The 22,390-nt window shown below is 46.0% G+C and overlaps 1 protein-coding gene across 1 annotated transcript; it reads left to right on the top strand.

Annotated features, from left to right (window-relative positions):
• The first annotated feature begins 3,301 nt into the window (after positions 1–3,301).
• On the top strand, positions 3,302–18,708 carry MEX3D (mex-3 RNA binding family member D). The gene is made up of 2 exons (XM_081932573.1): positions 3,302–4,316; positions 16,244–18,708. The coding sequence occupies exons 1-2, from the start codon at positions 3,626–3,628 to the stop codon at positions 17,536–17,538; spliced, it is 1,986 nt and encodes a 661-aa protein (XP_081788699.1). The 5' UTR covers positions 3,302–3,625; the 3' UTR covers positions 17,539–18,708.
• Positions 18,709–22,390: the final 3,682 nt, after the last annotated feature.

Here is a 22,390-nt window from a genome sequence, read left to right as displayed (position 1 = left end):
TTATTGCATTTTCTTCCTTCAATTATTAGTTGGGGTCACTAATAGCCACAAGAAGAAAACAAATGGAAAGGAATCAGTAGCTTCGTAGACAGAATATAAGTATTGGTGCATTAGTTTTAACTATTAACAATAAAACCCAAAGCAGTACAATAATCATTTTACTGTGTACAGGGAAAAGGGAGATAAGAAAATAAGGACATTTTATTTATTTATTTATTTATTTCTTGGATTTCTAAACCGCCCCCTCTCCCAAAAAGGGACTCGGGGCGGTGTACAGTCAAATGCAGATAAAAATACAATAATATAAAACAATTAAATACATTTGGATGGAGGAGATAAGGCTGTACAAGAAATAAATATACTATAAAAACCCTAAAAACATCCCCAATTAAAATACCCAAACCTAATTAAAATATATCCCCGGGAGGTAAAACTAAGAGAGTGCCAGGCCAGCTGCTTGAAATAGGTGAGTCTTTAATTTTTGACGGAAGGAACGGAGGTCGGTGGTAGTTCGAATGTCAGGGGGGAGGTCATTCCAGAGGGTTGGGCCCATCACAGAGAAGGACCTACTCCTAGGTGTCGCCCGCTGGCATTGCCTAGCGGATGGCACCAGGAGGAGTCCCTCCCTGTGTGAGCGGATAGGTCGCAGGGACGTGTGTGGTAGGATGTGATCCTGCAGATAACTAGGTCCTATGCCATGGAGCGCTTTAAAGATGGTAATCAATACCTTGAAACGCACCCGAAAGGCCACAGGTAGCCAGTGCAGCTCGCGCAGGAGAGGTGTTACGTGGGAGTAACGTGTACTCCCCATGATAACCCGCGCGGCTGCATTTTGAACTAGCTGCAGTCTCCGGATGCGTCCCAAGGGAAGCCCCATGTAGAGGGCATTGCAGTAGTCCAGGCGAGACGTCACCAGCGCATGAGTGACCGTGCACAGGGCACTCCGGTCCAGTAGGGGGCGCAATTGGCGCACCAGGCGAACCTGGTGGAACGCCCCCCTTGCCACAGCTGCCACATGGTCCTCCATTGACAGCCGGGCATCAAGGAGGACGCCCAAATTGTGCGCCCGCTCCACAGGGGACAGTTGTTCGCCCCCTATGGCCAGCGATGGTGTCAGCTGCTGAACCGAGGTGCCGGTACCCACAGCCACTCGGTCTTGGAGGGGTTGAGTTTGAGTCTGTTGTCCCCCATCCAGACCCCGACGGCTTCCAAACACCGGGACATCACTTCGACAGCCTCGTTGGGGTGGTTTGGGGTTGAAATGTACAGCTGAGTGTCATCAGCGTACAGGTGGTACTCAACCCCAAAACCACGGATGATCTCACCCAGCGGCTTCACATATGTGTTGAACAGGAGAGGCGAGAGGACCGACCCCTGTGGCACTCCACACGTGAGTGGCCTCAGGGACGACCTCTGCCCCCCTGTCAACACACATTGCTTCCGGTCGGAGAGGACATATATTCATATTCCATTATTTACATTTGTGCATCCTTTATTATATTACTATAAGCTTATTTTTATTGTAGCAACCAATTTTATAAATGAAACACCAGAAGAATACACTTCCATTTGTTCAGTATATTGTGTTTGTATTTCTCTGAAGTCTTGTTTGTATTTTAAATTCAACTGTGACCCAGTTATTTTTTTAAAAAATATTTTTTTAAATTAACCATTAACCAATCAAATGACATCCAAATGATTTAAAGGTAGGTAGGTGGGGAAATGAGAAGCAATAAAACCTTTGGGATTATTTACATTGGGGATACGAATGGTCCCAACTGAGAAAGAAGCACGTGGCTCTTCATTCATTCAACTGTATTTTGCATTGAAAGATCAGAATTAGCCATGCAGTGATTTTCTATGGAAATTAAAGTTGGACTTGGAAAAAGAAGAGCATAGATTGACCAAACTCAATTTTGAATGCAAACATCCGGCTCCTTGAGAAGTCCATAAAGCTGGAGAAAGTGGAAGGAGAAAAGGCAGCCAGCAGAAGAATATCATTAAGTGGACTTGATCACAGCTGGGATGGGTGCACATTTTGAAGGAGCAATTTGGGGACAGGTCACACCAAGAGTAAACATCAATTTGATGGCCATGAATCAATCACAAGCAGAGCCAAGACTGATAATTCGGCATTCCCGGCTATGGAAAGCTTGGGAATAGTGGGACAGAGAAGCATGAAATTCAGAGATGCCTGCAGGTTTATCTCTGAACCGAGAGGAGATACTTTCTTCTGCAGAGAACTTAGAAGATGACCAGGACTTGGAGCTATGTTGGAATGAGGTTAGTCCCAAAGGTGCTTTTTTCAGGAGGCAACTGGACTTGTTTTGTTTTTTGAAGAAGTTTCGCTTCTCATCCAAGAAGCTTCTTCAGCTCTGGTGGTAGAGCTGAAGAAGTTTCTTGGATGAGAAGCGAAACTTCTTCAAAGAAAAACCAGAAAGTCCAGTTGCCTCTTGAAAAAAAATCACCTTTTGGACAACTATGACCTGGATAACTTGAGAATTTCCATAGAATGAGGTTAGTGTTATCTCAAGTCCACATTTTTGCACAATACACTAAATCCTGATATGACCACTCTCACTGGCTCCCAAAGCAACACTGGGTTGTAATATTGAGTAACTGCACTCACACAATAAAGTTCCTTTATCAACTCATTTTTTGATATCAGGCAAAAATTAAGCCAAATGGGGGTGGGGCAGGGAAAAGTAATATTAGCTAAAGTATGGCGTTTTCTACAAAAGTCACCAATTAGGCTCTTTACTGATCTAAATAAACATGCCACGTCTACAGGAGCTGATAGCTAAAGAGGACTGGGCTGAAACGCTGGGATGGTAGACCACGAGGAAACTCCCAAGGCTGCAAACTAGACGAAACCCAATCTCCGAAAGGCCAAGGAAGCCGCTTTTGCACTCCAAAACTTCCAAGGAAAGGGGTTCCTTTTTTTTTAAAGTACAACCCCACCCACCCACTCCTTGCACCACGAGACTTCAGCCAGCCATACATATATTTTTTATTACAGCTCGGGAAATCGGGTTGAGGTGCGGAAACCTCCCTCCCGGCCCAAATCAGCCCCATTGCCCTCCCCCCCCCAGCTTCCAAGCCAGAAGTTGGAAGGCGTGGCCGCGGTTTTCACCCCGAGCCTTTACAGCGCGTGGGAGGGGGAGGGGCTAACCCCGGGGAGAGGGGAAAGGCTTTCCCCGCGCATGCGCCTTCCCCCCTTTTCTCTGCCCCCACCCGGTCTTTCATTGTTGGGCTGGAGGTGACGTCCTCTTTCTGGGTGGGACAGAGGCGCGGCGAGGCGCCATCGGGTGGAGGGGGGGGCGCTGCCGGCAGCCTTCGCTCGGGCTCCCCGCCCCGTCCAACCTCCCTCCCCCCCCCGCCTCTCCGGGCTGCTGGATGAAGGCGGCGGCAGGGCCAGCAAACAAAGGCGGCGGAGGAGGAGGCGGCAGGGGGGCGGGATCCTAGGCGAGCGGAGCCGATCTGGGGGCGGTGCAGCTGGGGCGGCGGCGGCGGCGGCCCGAGAGAGCGCCCCGAAGCCGGAGGCAGGGAGCCCGTCCCAGGCTGGGGGGGGCAGCAGGAGGAGGAGGAGGCGGCGGCGGAGGAGGAGGGGGAGCTGCAGGCAGCCATGCCCAGCGCCATCTACCAGCTGGATGGAGAAGCCTCCCGCTGCTGCCCCCCGCCTGGCTTGGGCGGGCTGCTGACCCCCCACCAGATCGCGCAGCAACCGGCTTGTTCCGGCAGCGGCTTCGCCCTGCCTGCCGGCCCCGAGCAGCCCAGCCTGGAGCCGCCTTCCCCGCCTCTCCTGCAAGAAGCCCAGGCGCCCCGAGATCCCGCGGCGGAGCTTTCCTTGGCCTTGGAGCAGCTTTCCATCTTGAGGCTGGCGGAGGAGGAGGAAGAGGAGGAGGAAGGAGAAGGCGGGAGAGAAAGGGAGGAGGAGGAGGAGGAGGAGGCCAGGGAGGATGGAGGAGGAGGAGGAGGACCACGACCCGAGGACGACCTGATGGAAGCAGGTGATCCAGGAGGGCTGGACCCCTTCAGCTACCATGGGCTTCCCCCGCTGGCAGCAGCGCCGCCCGCAGGTGGTGGGGGCTTGGTCCTGCTGGAGGCCGAGGGCAGCCCCCCAGCCTCCAACTGCGCCTCCCCCGTGGAGATCCTCGGGGCCTTCCCGCCCCACCTGGGACACCCCGCTCCGCCACAGCACCCCCTGCTGGCCGGGCAGCTGGGCATCATCGGCAGCCGCAAGAAAAGTGTCAATATGACGGAATGCGTCTCGGTGCCCAGCTCGGAGCATGTGGCAGAAATCGTGGGCCGTCAAGGTAAAAAAAAAAAACTGTCCAAGAATGCAAGGAGAGTTGGTGCCCATAATGAAGTTAGCCCATCAGTAGGAAAGGGCGGGTCTGCCATCCTTAGTTTCTGCCCCCCCCCCACCTGCCCCTAGAGATCCTCTCACCCCCCTCCCCAATTACTCAGCAATCTCCTACCTAGCTTTATAAAAGTCTTGGGTAGGGTTTCATTTTACCTGGGCTTGTCCCTCTCTCTCTAATTTATTTGGGGATGAAAAGAGCTTTCATTCATATATATATGAATATGCATATATTTTTTTGAAAGCAGCATCCATAGAACCCATCCCATATTTGGAGGAAATCAAACAAACTGCTGGTCATTTTGTTTTCTTTTTTCCAAAAAACAAAACTTTGGAAGGGTAGCTGAGCCTGCTTGAGGCAACCAATGTATGTGCACACCCCAATCTTAAAAGTTGTTTTATGTAATGCATTTAGAAATGCTGCATTTGAAAGCTTTGTCGGTGTGAAAGCTGGCAGACTTCATCTCTCTGTGCCCTACTACCAACTTTTCCAGCTTTTCTGTGCCTAAATCCAGACGTATTTGGCTTTGCGTTTCTCTTCCTTAATTCAAACTTTACTGAAATCCAGAAAGCCAAGGAACGCCTAATTTCTGGGCCTGTTCCATTTGGCTTTGGGGAGACTCTAAAAGCTTCTTTGTTCTTTTGTGTGATAGAAATGTGGAGAGAAAGGAAGGAAGGAAGGAAGGAAGGAAACTAAAAAACGTTCGACATTTACAGTTGAAAAAATTATTCCAGAAATAACAATATTTCCATTTCCACCTACTTTCCCCTTGTTTTGAGAGAACCGAGTAAGCATCTTTATGAAATTGTATTTAAAATAGGTAATCCTTGTTTTGAAAAGACAAGGTGCTACACACATTGAGGAGATTCATTTAAGCACAGGTTTGGAGGCTTCTTGATGAAAAGGCTATAAAAAGTTGGCAAACTGGACCCACCTTCTGGAATTAATGTGAAATGGGTGTCATCTATGCCCCGTTTTTCAAGTCCCACTTCTTTTGGGACCCATGCCGTTCCTTTTGTGAACTGCTCACTCAGCATAATTCCAATTATTCACGTTTTTTCCTTCTTTCCATGCATGTTAACATTTTGATTTACAAAACCCGTTTTTTTGTCTTAGCAGCGAAGGTATAAAGAGAATTTGCAAGTTTCAGTGGACAAAGATGAGCGTCTGATGGGCCGAATCTTGAACTGATGCTCTCCTATCTTCCTTTGCTGGTTTTTACATTTCAAAGCTAACACAATACATGGCAAAATATATTGTAGGAAAATGTACCTTCCTTTTTTTCCCCAAAGCTGGAACATTTTAAGGCATTCTCCAAGCATCTAAATAAGAATTACTCCGCCTCTTTGTTTATAGCCAGCCTAAGTTGTTGTGTAACATTTTTGTATTTTTAAAGTTCATAATTTTGGGGTCTGTATCAGTCTTTCTCCCCTTGTCAATGGGGCACATATCTGCCCTATTGTTCGCTTTGTTAGCTGAGACCATGCTGTGTTGAGCGCGGTGACATCACGCTCCTTGTATCCTATTGGATAATTCTGGAAGTACCCCCCCTTCCCCGCCCGCCCCTCTTTGGCCACGCCCAATTTATATTAGGCCATGCAGCTCTCTTTCCAACTTTTTTTCTGCTTCTCCTGTCTTAGCAGCAATCAGGGTTTAATTCCTCAAGAAGGCAACCTGAGATTTTTACTGTCCAATCAGGTAAATCTTCTCACTATCTCTTAACACATAGAGTGTGATTGGTTAGTGGTAGATAAAAACAGTGTTTGCTCAAATACCCTTTTTAGACAATATGGTCTACACTTCTTGTAAATAGCAATGTTCACCAAATAGATTTTGATTAAAGCAGTATTGCCTTAAAAGATTTCTTTTTAAACTGTAGAGGGTTTTAATGCCACTCCATGAAAAATACGTTTTCTGAGGCATGAGCAACTCTTTTCTTAAAAAGTTATTGCTAGCATACACCCAACAACAAATTATAGAAGAAGAAATTTATCCGATCAAGTTTAATTGTGCAGTGCAAAATATATAGTTTAAACAAACAATACGTTTTTTGCATTTCCTTGTATATTTTGTTAGGTAAAAGCTTTCTTAGGTAGCTCTGTAGAATAGCACAATCTTCTGTCTTGAAAATGCACACAGATCCCCCATTCAGCTTCAAAGGTTCTAGCTCTCATCATGGAACAGAGTTTCAATCTGTCTTCTTTTGTGATCTGAAATTCAAATTTCACTTCAGTTATGAACCCAGATTCTCCAAGTTTGTTCAGACATCATGCTTTGTTGTTAAAGAGGAGGCAATTAGGAAGGAAAAAAGATGGATTCCTCTTAAAGTTTCACCTGCAAGGATAGGTACTGAGCCAAAAATTATTTTAGGGTCATTTCTCTCTCTCTGCTTTTTATTTTTAAAGATGGCATCTTGCTTTTTCTTCTTCTTTTTTTTTTTTTGCTTTGGAAGGGCCTAAACATCTCATGTCAGTCCAGAAAAGACCAAAAGTGATTTCCGTCCCATTTACAACCATTCATCCCACAGTGATTAAGTGAATCACTGCAGTTATTAAGTTAATAACACAGTTGTTAAGCGAATCCTGGCTTCCCACATTGACTTCAATTGTCAGGGTCACAAAAAGTGATCACAATACACTAGAACACTCAGGCCGTCATAAAAACAGCCCAGTCGCCAAGCATTCGAATTTTGGTCACATGACCATGGGGATGCTGCAATGTTCATAAGTGTGAAAACTGTCATAAGTCAGGTTTTTTTCAGTGCTGTTGTAATTTTGAACTAAATGAATGATTGTAAATGGGAGGCTACTTCTAGTGAAACCTGAGGAATAGTAGGCAATACTATGGCAGTTATTGTGTGCTGGATATAGGTAAAATAGCACCTGTAAGCAGAACAGTTATGGGGACACTTCCAGGGGTGAAATTCAGCAGGTTCTGACTGGTTCTGGAGAACCAGTAGGGGAAAACCTGAGTAGTTCAGAGAACCAGCAAACACCACCTCTGGCTGGCCCCAGAGTGGGGAGGGAGTGGAGATTTGCAGTATCCTTCCCCTGGCACGCCCATCAAGCCACGGCCACAGAACCGGTCGTTTAAAAAAAAAAGTTGAATTTCACCACTGGACACTTCCCTAGAGACCTAACTTCTCCCTTCCCCCCAGATTTTTACAATGGAAGACTAGCAAGCTGCAAAGCAAAACACCAGGCATGATCTTCAACCATCACTGGGCCCCATGAAGAATAGAAGCATCCTTAGAAAATATAACGGTGTGGATGGCTGCAGCCAAATCTTTATAGGGCTCTTTGTCCATCTGGTCAAAAATAGGACAGAAATGGTAGAAAGTATCTTCTACCAGAAGCCAGGAAGGCTGATACAATACAATACAATACAATAGTAGAGTTGGAAGGGACCTTGGAGGCCTTCTAGTCCAACCCCCTGCCTAGGCAGGAAACCCTATACCGTTTCAGACAAATGGCTATCCAACATCTTCTTAAAGACTTCCAGTGTTGGGGCATTCACAACTTCTGGAGGCAACTTCTGTTCCACTGATTAATTGTTCTAACTGTCAGGAAATTACTCCATGATGAATAGCAATGTCTCCATTTCAACTGAGGGTTTGGGATCAACCATGCCCTCCGTCTATGGAAGCCATTCTATGAGAGTGCCTACAACCAGGTGGGCTTCATAGAAGTCTACCACTGGTTTGGCGCATGCTCGCACATTCGCCTTGTGAGCGTGCGCACCTGTGCATGTGTGTGGCCTTCCATGCGTGTGCTTTGCTCAGGCACTCGGCTTTCACGCATGCGCACGGCTTTGAAAACGTGGCTAAATAGGACGGCATAAAGCCAGGGCGGATGGTCAGGCGCACCCACACGTCGCCACCATCGGTCCACCCAAACCGGTCTGAACCGGCTGAATATCACCTCTGCCTATAACCCACTATCAAAGATCTAAAAGTGCCCTTCAGCCCAGGTGCAGCCAACAGTTGTGGCCCTCAGCATTGTAACTCCTTGCCACTTTAAGCCAGTTGAGCTGTCCGTAGCCTTGCTTAGATTCATTACTGACTGCATATGGGTGCATAAAACCATTGAGTGAACTGAAATGGATGAGTATTTATTACATTTTTATCCGGCCTTTATTAGTTTTATAAATAATTCAAAACAGAAAACATATCTAGTAATCTTTCCTTCTCCTGTTTTCCTCACAATGACGACACTGGGAAGTGGGTTAGGCAGAGAGAGAAAGAGAGAGAGAGACTGGCTTATGGCACCCCACTAACTTCCATGCCTAAAGCGGGATTAGAACTCACAGTCTCCTGGTGATTGGCCCCAGTCACCCAGCCAGTTTTCATGCCTAAGGCGGGACTAGAACTCATGGTCTGCTGATTTCTAAGCCAGCACCTTCACCATTACAACAAAATGGTCAATGGGTCAATAAAAGATTTAGCCTTTGTTCTATAGAGGGCTAAAGGTAAAAGATTGTGCTAGTCATTCCCAACTCTAGGGGGCAGTGCTCATCTCCATTTCAAAGCTGAAGAGCCAGCGCTGTCCGAAGACATCTCCATGGTCATGTGGCCGGCATGACTAAACGCCAAAGGCGCACGGAACGCTATTTTACCTTCCCACCAAAGGTGGTTCCTATTTTTCTACTTGCATTTTTACATGCTGTTGAACTGCTAAGTTGGCAGAAGCTGGGACAAGTAACAGGAGCTCATTCCGTTACATGGCACTAGGGATTCGAACTGCCGATCTTTCTGATCGACAAGCTGAGTGTCTTAGCCACGGAGCTACCGTGTCCCCTTAAATTGGCATAGTATACTAAGCTTAATAAACCTGTGCCCGGCTTGTTAGTGGGCTATATTTCCTCTAAAACAGGGGTGGGGAAACTGGTCTTTTAATGACTTGTTGGCTTCAACACCCAGAATTCCTGAGCCAGGAACTGAATTGGGAACTTGCAAGTCCGCCCGTCATAAAAGGGTCATAATTCCCCACCTCTGCTCTAAAAGATCCAAAGATGCCAAGCTCTTCCTGGATCTTTGCAAAGTAGAATGGCCAAGTCCTTTTGCAAGACAACATGGTATATCTTGGCGCTTTGGGGCCCTATTGAAAGATCCCAAAACTCGAACCCAGGACCTTCACTAGCCAAAAAGAAAATGCTCTGCTATTCAACTATGAGTTCCCAGGCTGTCTCTCTCACCCAGAGTTGGTTACACCCATCCAATCAAGTCACATTTCTAGGAATTGTAATTCTAGGGCCAGGAATGGCCCAGCTGGTCAGAATTAAACCAATCTGCTTCAGAGCTTAATCCTGTGGTTTGTGAACAGGAGGGAATGGAAATTCAAGCCAAGCATGCTTTGCTCTTAATTACACATGTGTAAACTGCTCGAGAAGCATACAAGTGGTCCTTGACTTATGACCACAATTGGGACCAGAATTTCTGTGGCAAAACAAGGCCAGTTGTGAATGAGTCACACCCACTTTGATGGCTTCTTTTGCCGTGGTTAAGTGGAATACCGAAGTTGTTAAGTGAATCACACAATTGTTAAGTAAATCTGGTTTTTCCCATTGTCTTGGCTTGTCAGAAGCCAATCCGGAAGGTCGCAAATGGCGATCATGTGACACACGCCGCTGCCGCTGCCACTCCAGGATGCTGCACCTATCGTAAATACGTGCAAATTGCCAAACCTCTGAATTTGGATCATGTAACTGGGTATGTTGTGACAGTCATACATGCAGGGACCAATGCTAAGTCGCTTTTCTCAGCACTGTTGTAACTTTGAATGGCTAATGTGTGTAAGCTGAGGACCATCTCCATGCCTATTGAGGCACTGCACTGAAAATCCTTCCATGCTAGTCTCGGAATAGGACGGGGATGTCAAACTCGATTTCATTGAGGGCCGCATCAGGGTTGTGTTTGATCTCAGGGGCCGGGGTGGGTGTGGCCAGGGTGGGCAGGTCCAGCTTGACGTCAATCGTGTCGGGCGCGTCTGTGGTGGCCCAAGTGCTCTGCCAGTGAAAACGGGCTCCATTTTCAGCTGCGACGGCCTCCTGCTGCCCTCTGCCAAGCGAAAACGGAGCTGGGGGGAAGAGCGAGCTCCGTTTTCGCTGGCAAGGGCAGCAGGAGGCCATCGCAGCCCAAAACTGAGCCTGAGAGGGCAGCATGTGGCCCTCCTGAACTCCGTTTTCACTGGCAGAGACACCGCGGGCAAGTCCTTTGCTGTTTCTAAGGCAGCCCCATGGGCCAGATCTAAGCACCCCGTGGGGTGGATCCTGCCCCCGGGCCTTGATTTACTTAATATACTTCCTATATCACTCCTGATATAGGAAGTACTTGTGAAAACTTCCTCAGAATACTTGACCACTTCAGACTGAAAAAAAAGGAAACTGGACAATTAGGTTTTATTTATTTACTTGTTTGGAAATGTATACTGTCGCCTATTTGCACAAGGCGATGCAAGGCGCCATGTGCAAAAATGTTTTGCAGCTAGGCTCTGCATAAATTGTGTTCTTTTTTTAAAAAAAGATCTTTTCTTCTTTCTTCTTGAAAAATGGCTAAGAGTAAATTTCCTTTCTCATAAGATTGTCCTCATCTATTAAACAGTGATAGGGAGTGCAGCAATTTCCTGGCCCGATCAGTGTTATATGGATTCAATCATAATTTCATCAGTGTCCCGGAAAAATTTAGTGTTGCACACATTATATTTCTGTCATATCTTTTTGTGTGTGTGTGTGTGTGTGTGTGTAGCTTTTGGCGATGTGGACAGAGCAAAGATCATAGTGGATTTACCCCTATAAAATATTAGGCCATTGATTCAGGAGAAGAAAATATATCAAATAAGCACATTATACCCTGTTTCCCCAAAAATAAGACTTCCCCAGATAATGAGCCCAATTGGGCTTTTGAGCGCATGCACTAAAATAATCCCTGCCTTGAAAATAAGCCCTTCCCGAAAATATTGTAACATAGCATCAGCCATGAGGTCACCACGCTCACCGCCTCCTGCACCTCCAAAATAATAAGATCTCCCCGAAAATAAGACCAAGTACTTATTTCGGGGGTCAAAAGAAAACAAGACCGTGTCTTATTTTCAGGGAAACACAATGGCAGATAAAATGGAGGAGTTTGAATGTGAGTAAAATCCTTGTAAGCTGCCTGGAGTCACTGAGAGCGAATTTGGTAGCATATGAGTAGTCCTCGGTTTACAACAATTCATTTAGTGACCGTTCAAAGTTACATTGGGACTGAAAAAAGTGACATGCGACCGTTTTTTCACACTTATGACCATTGCAACATCCCCATGGCGCCTGACAACTGGCCTGTATTTATGACAGTTGCCCTGTCCTGGGTCACATGATCGCCACTTATAACCTTCCCAGCTGGTTTCCGATAAGCCAAGTCAATGGGGGAGGGGAGGGGGAAGCCAGATTCACTTAACGACTGCATGATTCGCCTAAAAACTGCAGGGATTCACTGAACTGAGGCAAAAAAGGTCATAAAATGACCGTAAAGTTTACTTAACAATTGCTTAGCGATGGACATTTTAGGCTCCGTTGTGCCTAAAATGTTGGGGACTATGTGTATACCGTTTCCCTGAAAATAAGACCTCCCTGGAGAATAAGCCCTCCCTGAAAATATTGCAACGCAGCAGCAGTCAAGAGGTGACCAAGCTCACCGCCTCCTGCACCTCAAAAATAATAAGACCCCGCCCCTGAAAATAAGGCCAAGTGCTTATTTTGGGGGAGGGGTGTCAAAAGAAAATAAGACCCTGTCTTATTTTGGGGAAAACACGGTAGTTTCTCCTAATGGTGTGTGTGGGAGATCATCAGAGGTCTATTTTTTTTAAGCCACCTACACACACATACGCACGCAGCCATCCCAAAAAAAGCTTGCCTGCCTTTGTTGTTTCCAGAATCAGAACTAAACCTAATTTAGTCTTTATTCCTACTTCCAAAAAACAAACAAAACAAAACCTTTATTTTGGGGGAAACGGTAAATTTTCTTAAATAAAGTTTGGCGCTCCTTTGACCCAACATGGCACAGCGGTTGCCAACCTGTATAGTATTAAGAGGAGGCCAGACCAGTTCTCTGGGTAACTGTGGCTGGTCCCTGTGCTGTCTGATTATCTTTGTTTTCCACAGAAGAGTCTTCACTTCGCAGGATGGGAAAATGTTCCAGTAGGCTTTGGGAAGGCAGAGCATGAGGAAAAAGAGGCTTTTGGTCACATTGGCGATTGCAAAAGTGTTTTTTTTTCTATCTGAGTGGCCGAAAAGTGCCCTCTGTGCATCTTCATAACGGTTTTGTGTTAGGATAAATTAACATTGGGTGGCTCAGCATTTTATGTGGGGGCCTTTGTGTTATCTATGAGCAATAAATATTCTGTTGCTAAGCTAGGTGAGTCACACTCAATTTTGCGGACTTTTGCCACAGTTGTTAAGTGAATCAAACGGTGGTTAAGTGAATCCAGGATCCCCCACTGACTTGATAGAAGCCATCTTGGAAGATCACAAAGGAGGATCACCTGAACTCAGGATGCGGCAATTGTTGCAAACGCTGGTCAGTTGCCAAGCGCCCAAATTTTGATCGTTAGGATTGTGTGGGTGCTGCAACAGTTATAAAATACAAGGACTGGTCGGAAGTCACTTTTGTTCAGTGCGGTTGCAACTTCAAGCGGTCACTAAATGAATTGTTGTGTACCAGAACCCAAAGGCCAGTAGCAAAACGGGCAGAGTTTATTTTCTGTTCTAACCTCTTCCAAATTTCCTTCAGGCGTCCAACTCTTCGGTTTGATCTCTAGGAACCAGACCTGAGTTTTTCTCGAAATAGCTACTCCAACTTACTTGGGTTGTACAGCTGTAAAATCCAGCTGTGCTCCTTTCTGATGCCAAAAGCTCAAAAATAATTTAAAGATCTCATATTTTTCAGACTGTAAGACGCATCTAAATTTATAGGAGAAAACCAAGAAAAAAATAGTGTTTGGCTTCCGTGCGTCGCGTTGTTAGCTTCCCTGGCCCCCAGAAGCACACTGTGGTGCTACACACCTCCCGTTTTCTCCAAAAACCACATCCGTTTTTGGGCTCCCAAAAAAGTCACGTTTTCGCCCTCCCCAGACCCCAGAAACACTGCAGGCAAAACACGGTCCCGTTTTTGGTAAAAATGGGCATGTTTGGGGTGAAAATGGGCCTGGTTTTGGTAAAAATGGGTGTGTTTGGGGTGAAAATGGGCCTGTTTTTGGTGAAAATGTGTCTGGTGCGAAAATGGGCCTGTTTTTGGTAAAAATGGGTGTGTTTGGGGCTAAAATGGGCCCGTTTTTTGTTAAAATGGGTGTGTTTGTGGTGAAAATGGGCCCGTTTTTGGTAAAAATGGGCGTGTTTGGGGTGAAAATGGGCCCGTTTTTGGTGAAAATGGGTGTGTTTGGGGTGAAATGGGCCTGTTTTTGGTAAAATGGGTGTGTTTGGGGTGAAAATGGGCCTGTTTTTGGTAAAATGGGTGTGTTTGGGGTGAAAATGGGCCCGTTTTTGGTGAAAATGGGTGTGTTTGGGGTGAAAATGGGCCCGTTTTTGGTGAAAATGGGTTTGTTTGGGGTGAAAATGGGCCCGTTTTTGGTGAAAATGGGTGTGTCTTGGGTGAAAATGGGCCCGTTTTTGGTGAAAATGGGCTTGTTTGGGGTGAAATGTGCCCGTTTTTTGTGAAAATGGGTGTGTTTGGTGTGAAATGGGCCCGTTTTTGGTAAAAATGGTCGTGTTTGGGGTGAACATGGGCCCGTTTTTGGTGAAAATGGGTGTGTGTGTTGAAAATGGGCCCGTTTTTGGTGAAAATGGTTGTGTTCTGGGTGAAAATGGACCTGTTTTTGGTAAAAATGGGCATGTTTGGGGTGAAAATGGGCCGTGCGGAGCACTGCAGAGTGCTTCTGGGAGCCAGGGAGGGTGAAAACGCGACACAGACTGTTCGGGAGGCCAAAACACCCGTATTCGGTCTATAAGACGCACCTAAATTTTCCCCCACTTTTAGGGTGGGGGAAAGGTGGGTCTTATGCTCCGAAAAATATGGTAACTCCCAAAAGATACGAGGGGGGAGACGGGGACAAAAGAAGATAGATTCTATAAAAATAGTCCATCTGCAGTCTCTATTCAAGAAAGAGAGGGAGTTGAGATGCTTTCTTGAACCATCCAGGAATCTTTTAAAAATCAACTTTAAAGCAAATGAAAATCTAGTCTCTATTTAGGGGGCGGGGGCCATGTACATCTCTACATGCTGCTGAACAGAGATTGGTTGCTTCCAGTTTGGCCCGGATCAGGCGAACCGGTAGTAGTAGCGGTGGGAGGCTCCGCCCACCCATCTGGATGCTTCTGCTCATCGTGCCCGAACCGGTAGTAAAAAAAATGGCAACCCACCACCGCTGCTGAACCATCGCTGTGTATAAGCCTTGCTTCCCTTGCCTAAGAATCTCCCCTTCTGTTAAAATAGAACAAAAAGTTTCTAGTCCACAACTTACAGCCATTCATTTGGTGACCATTTCAAGTTACAACAGCACTGAAAAAAGTGACTTACAACTAGTGATCACTCTTATGACTTTTGCAGTATGCCTATAGTCACGTGATCAAAATTTAGGCTTTTGGCAACCAGCCTGTATTTACGGTAGTTGTAGCATCCCAGGGTCTTGTAATTGCCATTTGCAACCTTCCCAGCCGGCTTCTGACAAGCAGATTCAGAATTCCCCATGCTGGCGGGGGAATTCTGGGAGTTGGGATCTACAAATCTCAAATTTGCCAAGGTTGGAAACGCTACCTTAAGCGGAAATGGAACATTTTGCCTCTCGGTTCTCCTCTCTTTGGAAAGGGATGCGGGAGAAAAGAGGGGATGGAATTTGGGGTTCTTAAGTTGGCTAAGACGTGAGCTTGTCGATCAGAAGGTTGGCAGTTCGAATCCCTAGCACCGCGTAATGGAGTGAGCTCCCGTTATTGGTCTCAGCTTCTGCCAACCTAGCAGTTCGAAAGCACGTAAAAAATGCAAGTAGAAAAATAGGAGCCACCTTCGGTGGGAAGGAAACAGCGTTCCATGCACCTTTGGCGTTGAGTCATACCGGCCACATGGCCACGGAGACGTCTTCAAACAGCGCTGGCTCTTCGGCTTTGAAATGGAGATGAGCATCACCATCACCTAGAGTCAGGAACGACTAGCACATACTTGCGCGGGGAACCTTTAAGAAGTGCTTTAAAAATCTGTATTTCTCCCGTAACTTCTCCCGTTATTTAAAATAGCAAGAGGAGAAAGAGGTAGTTCCACCTCTTCCAGAGAGTTACGATACTGATAGTCCTTGACTTATGGCCATAGTTAAATCCAAAATTTATGTTATTTAGTGAGACAGTTAAGTGAGTTTTGACCCATTTTATAACCTTTCTTGCCACAATTGTTAAGTAAATTACTGCCGTTGTTAAGCTTCCCCATTGATTTTACTTGTCAGAAGGTTGCAAGAGGTGATTACATGGCTCCAGGACACTGCAATCATCATAAATATCTGCCAGTTGCCAAGCATCTGAATTTTGATCATGGGACCATGGGATGCTGCAATAATAGTTAAGTGTGGAAAACGGTTGTAAGTCGAGGACTACCTGTAGCTACAGAGGGGGTGTTTTGGGGCAGGGAAAAATGGGACCGCCAGGATTTGGAGGCGATTCTGGGAGTTGGAGTGCTTTACATCTGAAAGGCCCAGGTTGGGATAGTCATAGAAATTCTACTCGTTGTTATGGAAAGCTGTTTTTTGACGGCGCAATTTCTTATGCAGCGATACATTTCTAACGAAGACTAAGATTTATAAATAGAGTTCTCCACTAGCTGACATGTCCCTTTTGTTCTTCTCGTCTTCGATATTTCTGTCTTTCAGGATGCAAGATCAAAGCCCTGAGAGCGAAAACTAACACTTATATCAAAACACCAGTGAGAGGCGAGGAACCCATTTTTATTGTGACGGGGCGGAAAGAAGACGTGGAGATGGCCAAGCGAGAAATCCTTTCGGCTGCCGAGCACTTCTCCGTGATCCGAGCCACTCGCAACAAAGTCAACGGCATGGCCGGCTCGGTCCTGGCCCCTCCGAACCTCCCCGGGCAGACTACCATCCAAGTACGGGTTCCTTACCGTGTGGTCGGGCTAGTGGTAGGCCCAAAGGGAGCCACCATCAAGCGCATCCAGCAACAGACCCACACCTACATCGTGACCCCGAGTCGGGACAAGGAACCGGTGTTTGAAGTGACGGGCATGCCGGAGAACGTGGACCGGGCGCGCGAGGAGATCGAGGCTCACATCACCATGAGGACGGGCTCCTTCATCGACATCAACATCAACAACGACTTTCATTCCAACGGCACTGACGTTTGCCTCGACTTGATGGGTGGCAATCCGTCCAGCCTGTGGTCAAAAGCGCCTCACCCTACCCGGCGAACTGTACCCAGTTTACGCAACAATAGCCTTGGCTCCTCGGGTAGTGCTACCTCGGCCACCGAGCCTTACTTCGGGGGCCATGTGGCTGAAAGCCCCCCCACGGGCTCCTTTGTTTCCAACAACAGTAGTTACTCTTTCAGCGAACCCCCGCCCCCCGGACTGGGCTCTGATGATGGTGATTTTGGGTTTGATTTCTTGGCCTTGGACCTCACTACACCAACCACCATCTGGTCCCCCTTCGAGGCTCCCAGCAACCCCCTCCAGGTCTTCAGCAGTTCTTCCACCTCCTCAGTGAACGGCAACGCTCAGAGACGCAACAGCACGCTCAGCACCACCGCCACACCTCGGCATTCACCCACCCTTCCAGACCCTGGCGTAGCTCTGGAGCATCCTTTGGCCCGGCGCATCCAGAGCGATCCAGTCACTGCCCTGTCCTGGCTGCCGGCCCAGGGCTCCATGTCATCCTTCTCCAACAGCACCGGCTACTCATCCTCTTCCCCGTTACCGAGCAGCATTTCCGCCACTTCTGGCTCGCCTACCGATTCTAACAGTTCGGAACGGGCGCGCAAGAATTCCCGCGAATGCATGGTGTGCTTTGAGAGCGAAGTGATTGCTGCCCTCGTGCCCTGTGGCCATAACCTCTTCTGCATGGAGTGTGCCATGCGCATCTGTGGCCGGGTTGAACCCCAGTGCCCTGCCTGCCACACACCAGCCACACAAGCCATCCATATTTTCTCATAGCCACAGAGTGGGTGCGACTCGCCGTGCATTTACTGCGGGGGGGGGGGGCGGCACGCACGCACACACACACACACACACACACACTTCCTTTCCCTCCAAAACAAACCCACAAGAACAACAAAGAACATGGCTTTTTTTCAAGCGTCTAATTGTTTATATCAACCCTTTTTTGGAAATCAAAACATGCGAAAGAACCTGGAGGGGGTGGGAAGGGAAATGGAATATGTCTTTTGGGGTCTTGCCTGGTGAAAGGAGATACGTCGAGATAGAGAGAGGGAAAATAATATTGGTGGTGGGAGGGGAGGACGACAAGTGTCTTCACCATTTAGGGCAGTTTTCAGATGTGTCGATGTCAACTCCCAGAATTCCCTGTCGTGGGCGTTGCTGAGAATTCTGGGGCTTGAATACCAAACACCTGAGGGCTGAATTGTATTTTGTGCTTGGCAAGAGCCTGCTTTCAAAGCTGGGCAATATATATATATATATCTGTTCAAATATTGTTTACAGAATAGCTTTAACTCTCAACCCCATAAGCACAGGCTGGGTTGGGTTAAATGTTTGCTGTTCCTCATGCCCTTTTGCCCCAAACAGTATTTCTTTTTGCAAAGATAAATCAAGCAAAAGTCCATGTTGTGCACTTTTAAGATTTTTTTTCCTTCTTTCTTTTCTTTCCTTCCTTTCTTTCCTACCTACCTCCCCTTTCTTCCTTCTTTCCTTCCTTCTTTCTTTCTTTTCCTTCCTACCTACCTCCCCTTCCTTCCTTTTTTCCCCTTCCTTTCTTACCTATCTCCTCTTCCTTCCTTCCTTCCTCTCTCTCTTATTATTCCTTTACTTTTTTTTTTTTTTTGTATGCAGTTCCGAAGAGAACGAAAGCGTGAACATAATTTTTCGTTGTTGGCAAGACAAGTGTTATCTGCATTTGGCTGGTCCCCCAAATTATATAAATTGATATTAACTCTCAAGGGGGACCAAGAAGCTGGAAGGGAGAAGTCGGGCAGGCTCCCTTAGGGAGGGCAAAGTAGGAAAAATAAATATCAGCATAATACGCACACGCAAAAAAAAGTCTCTTTTTTATGTTGGACTTTCTAAAGTTTATTTTTTACCTCTGTGTATATGTAGGGAATTTCTAGGAAAATAGTTACTTTATTGAATAAATTTTAAGAACTAAAATATATTTTATTTTTTAAGAAAAGGGGCTTGGCATTGGGTGGGGGCAAGGACCAGACCTTTAACCATCCAACGGCTAAAGTTCTGAAATATATACATATAAATATATATATATATGTGTGTGTGTGTGTGTGTATGTATGTATATATATATATATGTATATGTATATATATGTATATGTATATATATGTATATACATATATATATATATATATATATATATATATATATATATATATATATATATATATATATACATAAATATATATATATATATATATATATATATATATATATATATATATATTTGTTGATCTGACTTGACAGTTATGAAAATTGTATCCAGAGTTTTATTTTTTTTTAAAACTTCAAAGCCTTCTTAATAATAATAATGATAATGCTGATGATGATGATGATAATAATAATAATAATAATAAAATACTTTTTACTATCTGACAAACATGTCCTGGTAATCTAGTAATGTCACTCTTGGGAATTGCAAGTCACACATTTTATTTGTCTTTAGAGCTTGTCTCGGTTGCGACAAGAGGGAGGGGCTGGCCCAAAGTCAGCCAATGAGCTTCTGATACTGAATAGGGAATTAAACCTGGTTTCCCACTCCTAGTCCAGCTCCTTCCTCACTACTCCTTATTGGCTCATGGGCTGAGAAGGCGGGACTGGCTCTTAGTCCATCACCTTAATCATCGAATTTATCCCGGCTGTTAGGCTGAGAGGGAGGAGAGAGAGCCCCTGTGGCTGAGGAGGAAACTTCCCAGATTCAGTCAAGCACTGAAACCACTATATCACACTAATTTTCTGGTGGTTCCAATTGTATTCTGTTGTTTTATAGAATTCTTCCTGTAAGCACATTAGATAGATAGATAGATAGATAGATAGATAGATAGATAGATAGATAGATGATAGATAGATAGATGATAGATAGATAGATGGATAGATGGATGGATGATAGATGATAGATAGATGGATAGATAGATGGATGGATGGATGGATGGATTGATAGATGATAGATAGATAGATGATAGATAGATAGATAGATAGATAGATAGATAGATAGATAGATAGAGAATTCTTTATTGGCCAAGTGTGATTGGACGCACAAGGAATTTGTCTTTGGTGCATATGCTCTCAGTGTACATAAAGAAAAATAAAATAGAATACATTCATCAAGAATAAAAAGATACAACACTTAGTGATAGTCAAGGTTACTAATAAGCTATCAAACTGTACTAGTAAACACATAAAACAATATAAATTGAAAGATATAAGCAACATGGTTGTAGTCATAAATGGGAAGAGATAGATATTAGGCAGGAAGAGAAGAATATTAGTAATACAGTCTTAGTAAATTATTTGACAGTGTTGTGGGAATTAGTTGTTAAGATAGTCCTCAACTTACAACTGGTTGCTCAGCAACCATTCGAATTTAAGACTGGACCATCAAAACTGACCACCTGGTTTCTGCAAAGTTCCATTGGCTATTCTCCTCCCCCCCCATCACATGACTGCATTTTGGACACATGGCAACTAGTCTGCCTTCACAGCTGTTTGCAGCATCCCATGCTTCTGTGATTGCAGCTTATGGCATGTTTGCCGGACTTTCAGATGTCACTAAAAACCAACCCGTCGCAAACAAGGGATTTGCTTAACAAATGGAACATTTGCTTAATGACCATTATGCTCACTTAACACCCATTGCAAGAAGTCAGATTGGGTCAGCCACGCGATGACTCACTTTATGATCATAATAATCTATGATCATAATCGCCAGGCTCACTTGTCATAAGAGGAGGACAACCTGTATTTCCTTGAGAAATGGTAGGAAAACAGGTTTTTTTAATCTGTCCAATATTTTTAAAAAGATGGTTTCCTCCCCATATTAAAAGCCCTGGTGGTACACTGGTTATAATGCATATTGCAGGCTAATTCTGCTGACTGCCAGGGATTTGATCCTGACCGGCTCAAAGTTGACTCAGCCTTCCATCCTTCCGAGGTGGGTAAAATGAGGGCCCAGATTGTTGGGGGCAAGGGGCTGACTCTGTAAACCACTTAGAGAGAGCTGTAAAGCACTGTGAAGCGGTATATAAGTCGAGGTGCTATTGCTATTGCTTTATCTCTAAAACAGCCTCTCTGCCTGCATCTACTGGCTTTTACTGTACCTGACTGGCAAATTCTGGCTTCTTTGCATAAACACCAGAATTCTAAGGTTGGTCTTTTAATCCCGTGATGGCGAACCTATGTCATGCGTGCCACAGGTGGCCAGCTGATTTTTGGCCATTTTTCGCCCTCTGGAGGCTTCCATGAAGCCTCCGGAGGACGAAAAACCGCCCAACACGCAAACCGGAAGTTCAAGAACAGACTTCCGGTTTGCGCGTCGGGCTGTTTTTCGCACTCTGGAGGCTTTAGGAAAGCCGCCTTAAGCTTCCGGAAGGAGTAAACAGCTTAATGGGCAACCTGGAAGTCTGTTCCCGAACTTCCGGTTTGCGTGTTGGGTCGTTTTTCGCTGTCCCCAGGCTCCTAGAAAGTCTCTGGAGCCCACCGGAAGTCTGAAAACAGGCCATTTTCGGCCTCCCCAGGCTTCAAGAAAGCCATGCCCACATGCACGGGGCAGCAAGGGGGGTTCATGTGCAGGTGGCACAGCGCAGGGAGCATTAAATTATGGGGGTGGGTATGCGAGCGCACTCGATAGTGCGCATGCTCATGCTTTTGGCACCCAAGGTTCGCCATCACTGTTCTAGTCCAACCTCCTGCTCAGTGAAAAAAAATCTTACACCATCTCAGACAAATGGCTGCCCAATCTTTATTTGAAAAATTCCCATTGATGGAGCATCCAGAGTTTCAGGAAGCAGGCTGCTTTGTTTCTCTTAACTTCCGCAGGGGATGATGGGAATGTTGGCCTGGGTAGGGAGCCTTGGACATTCTGTGGCCTCTTCCTGTCCATCTTCTAAAGCTTTTCGCTCATCCTCTAATTAGGCTTTCTCTGCCATTTAGAAGGGAGGGAGAAAAATTTCCCTCTAATTGTATATGACCCCTGATGAGATCCATCGCCTTTTCTCTTATTCATGGAAGACTGAGCAAGGAACTAGACACATTTCTGAAGCCCCTGGACATCTTAACCCAGTTTGCAACTGAACATTTTTTTCAAGCACATCCTTTCAACCTTAGGGACCAGAACGGTGGGTTGCTGCGGGTACGGCCTGGTACGGCTGTACCGGTAGTGGCCGGGAGCAGCTGAAGAGCAGGGACGTGCGGTCAGGGGAGGCAGGGGAGGCAGAGCCTCACCTCTCTTCATGAAATAATAGTATATAATATTATATACTATATATATATATAATATTATAATATTATATACATCCGTCTGGCCGCACCCAGGAGCTACGGAGGCAGAAATGTCGGCGCTCCCGGATGACGAAGGCATGAAAGCAACTGGGGAACGACGAGAACCTTCCTGCCTCTGCTGGATTTTGCGCGCTATTCGCGACTGCAATATGCAGTCGCGAGGAGCGCGCAAAGTCCAGCAGAGGCAGGAAGGTTCTCATCGTTCCCCAGTCGCTTTCGAGGACTGCGGAGCGCGAGCCGGCGGAGCACACTCAGGAAGGCGGGGAATGGGATCACGTGTGCTGGAGGCTGAGGCAGCCTGAGCCTCCAGCACACGTGGTCCCATTCC

The sequence above is a fragment of the Natrix helvetica genome, assembly GCF_964273705.1.
Source record: "Natrix helvetica genome assembly, chromosome: 1".
Lineage (NCBI taxonomy): Eukaryota > Metazoa > Chordata > Lepidosauria > Squamata > Natricidae > Natrix > Natrix helvetica.
The sequence above is the reverse complement of the archived record's forward strand: the minus strand, read 5'-3'. Positions and strand labels throughout refer to the sequence as shown.

Bases quoted from the DNA above. Each gene is read 5' to 3' on its own strand.
- MEX3D (XM_081932573.1), top strand. From the start codon at position 3,626: ATGCCCAGCGCCATCTACCAGCTGGATGGAGAAGCCTCCCGCTGCTGC. The intron at 4,317-16,243 runs GTAAAAAAAAAA...TCTGTCTTTCAG, and splicing joins AGAAATCGTGGGCCGTCAAG to GATGCAAGATCAAAGCCCTG.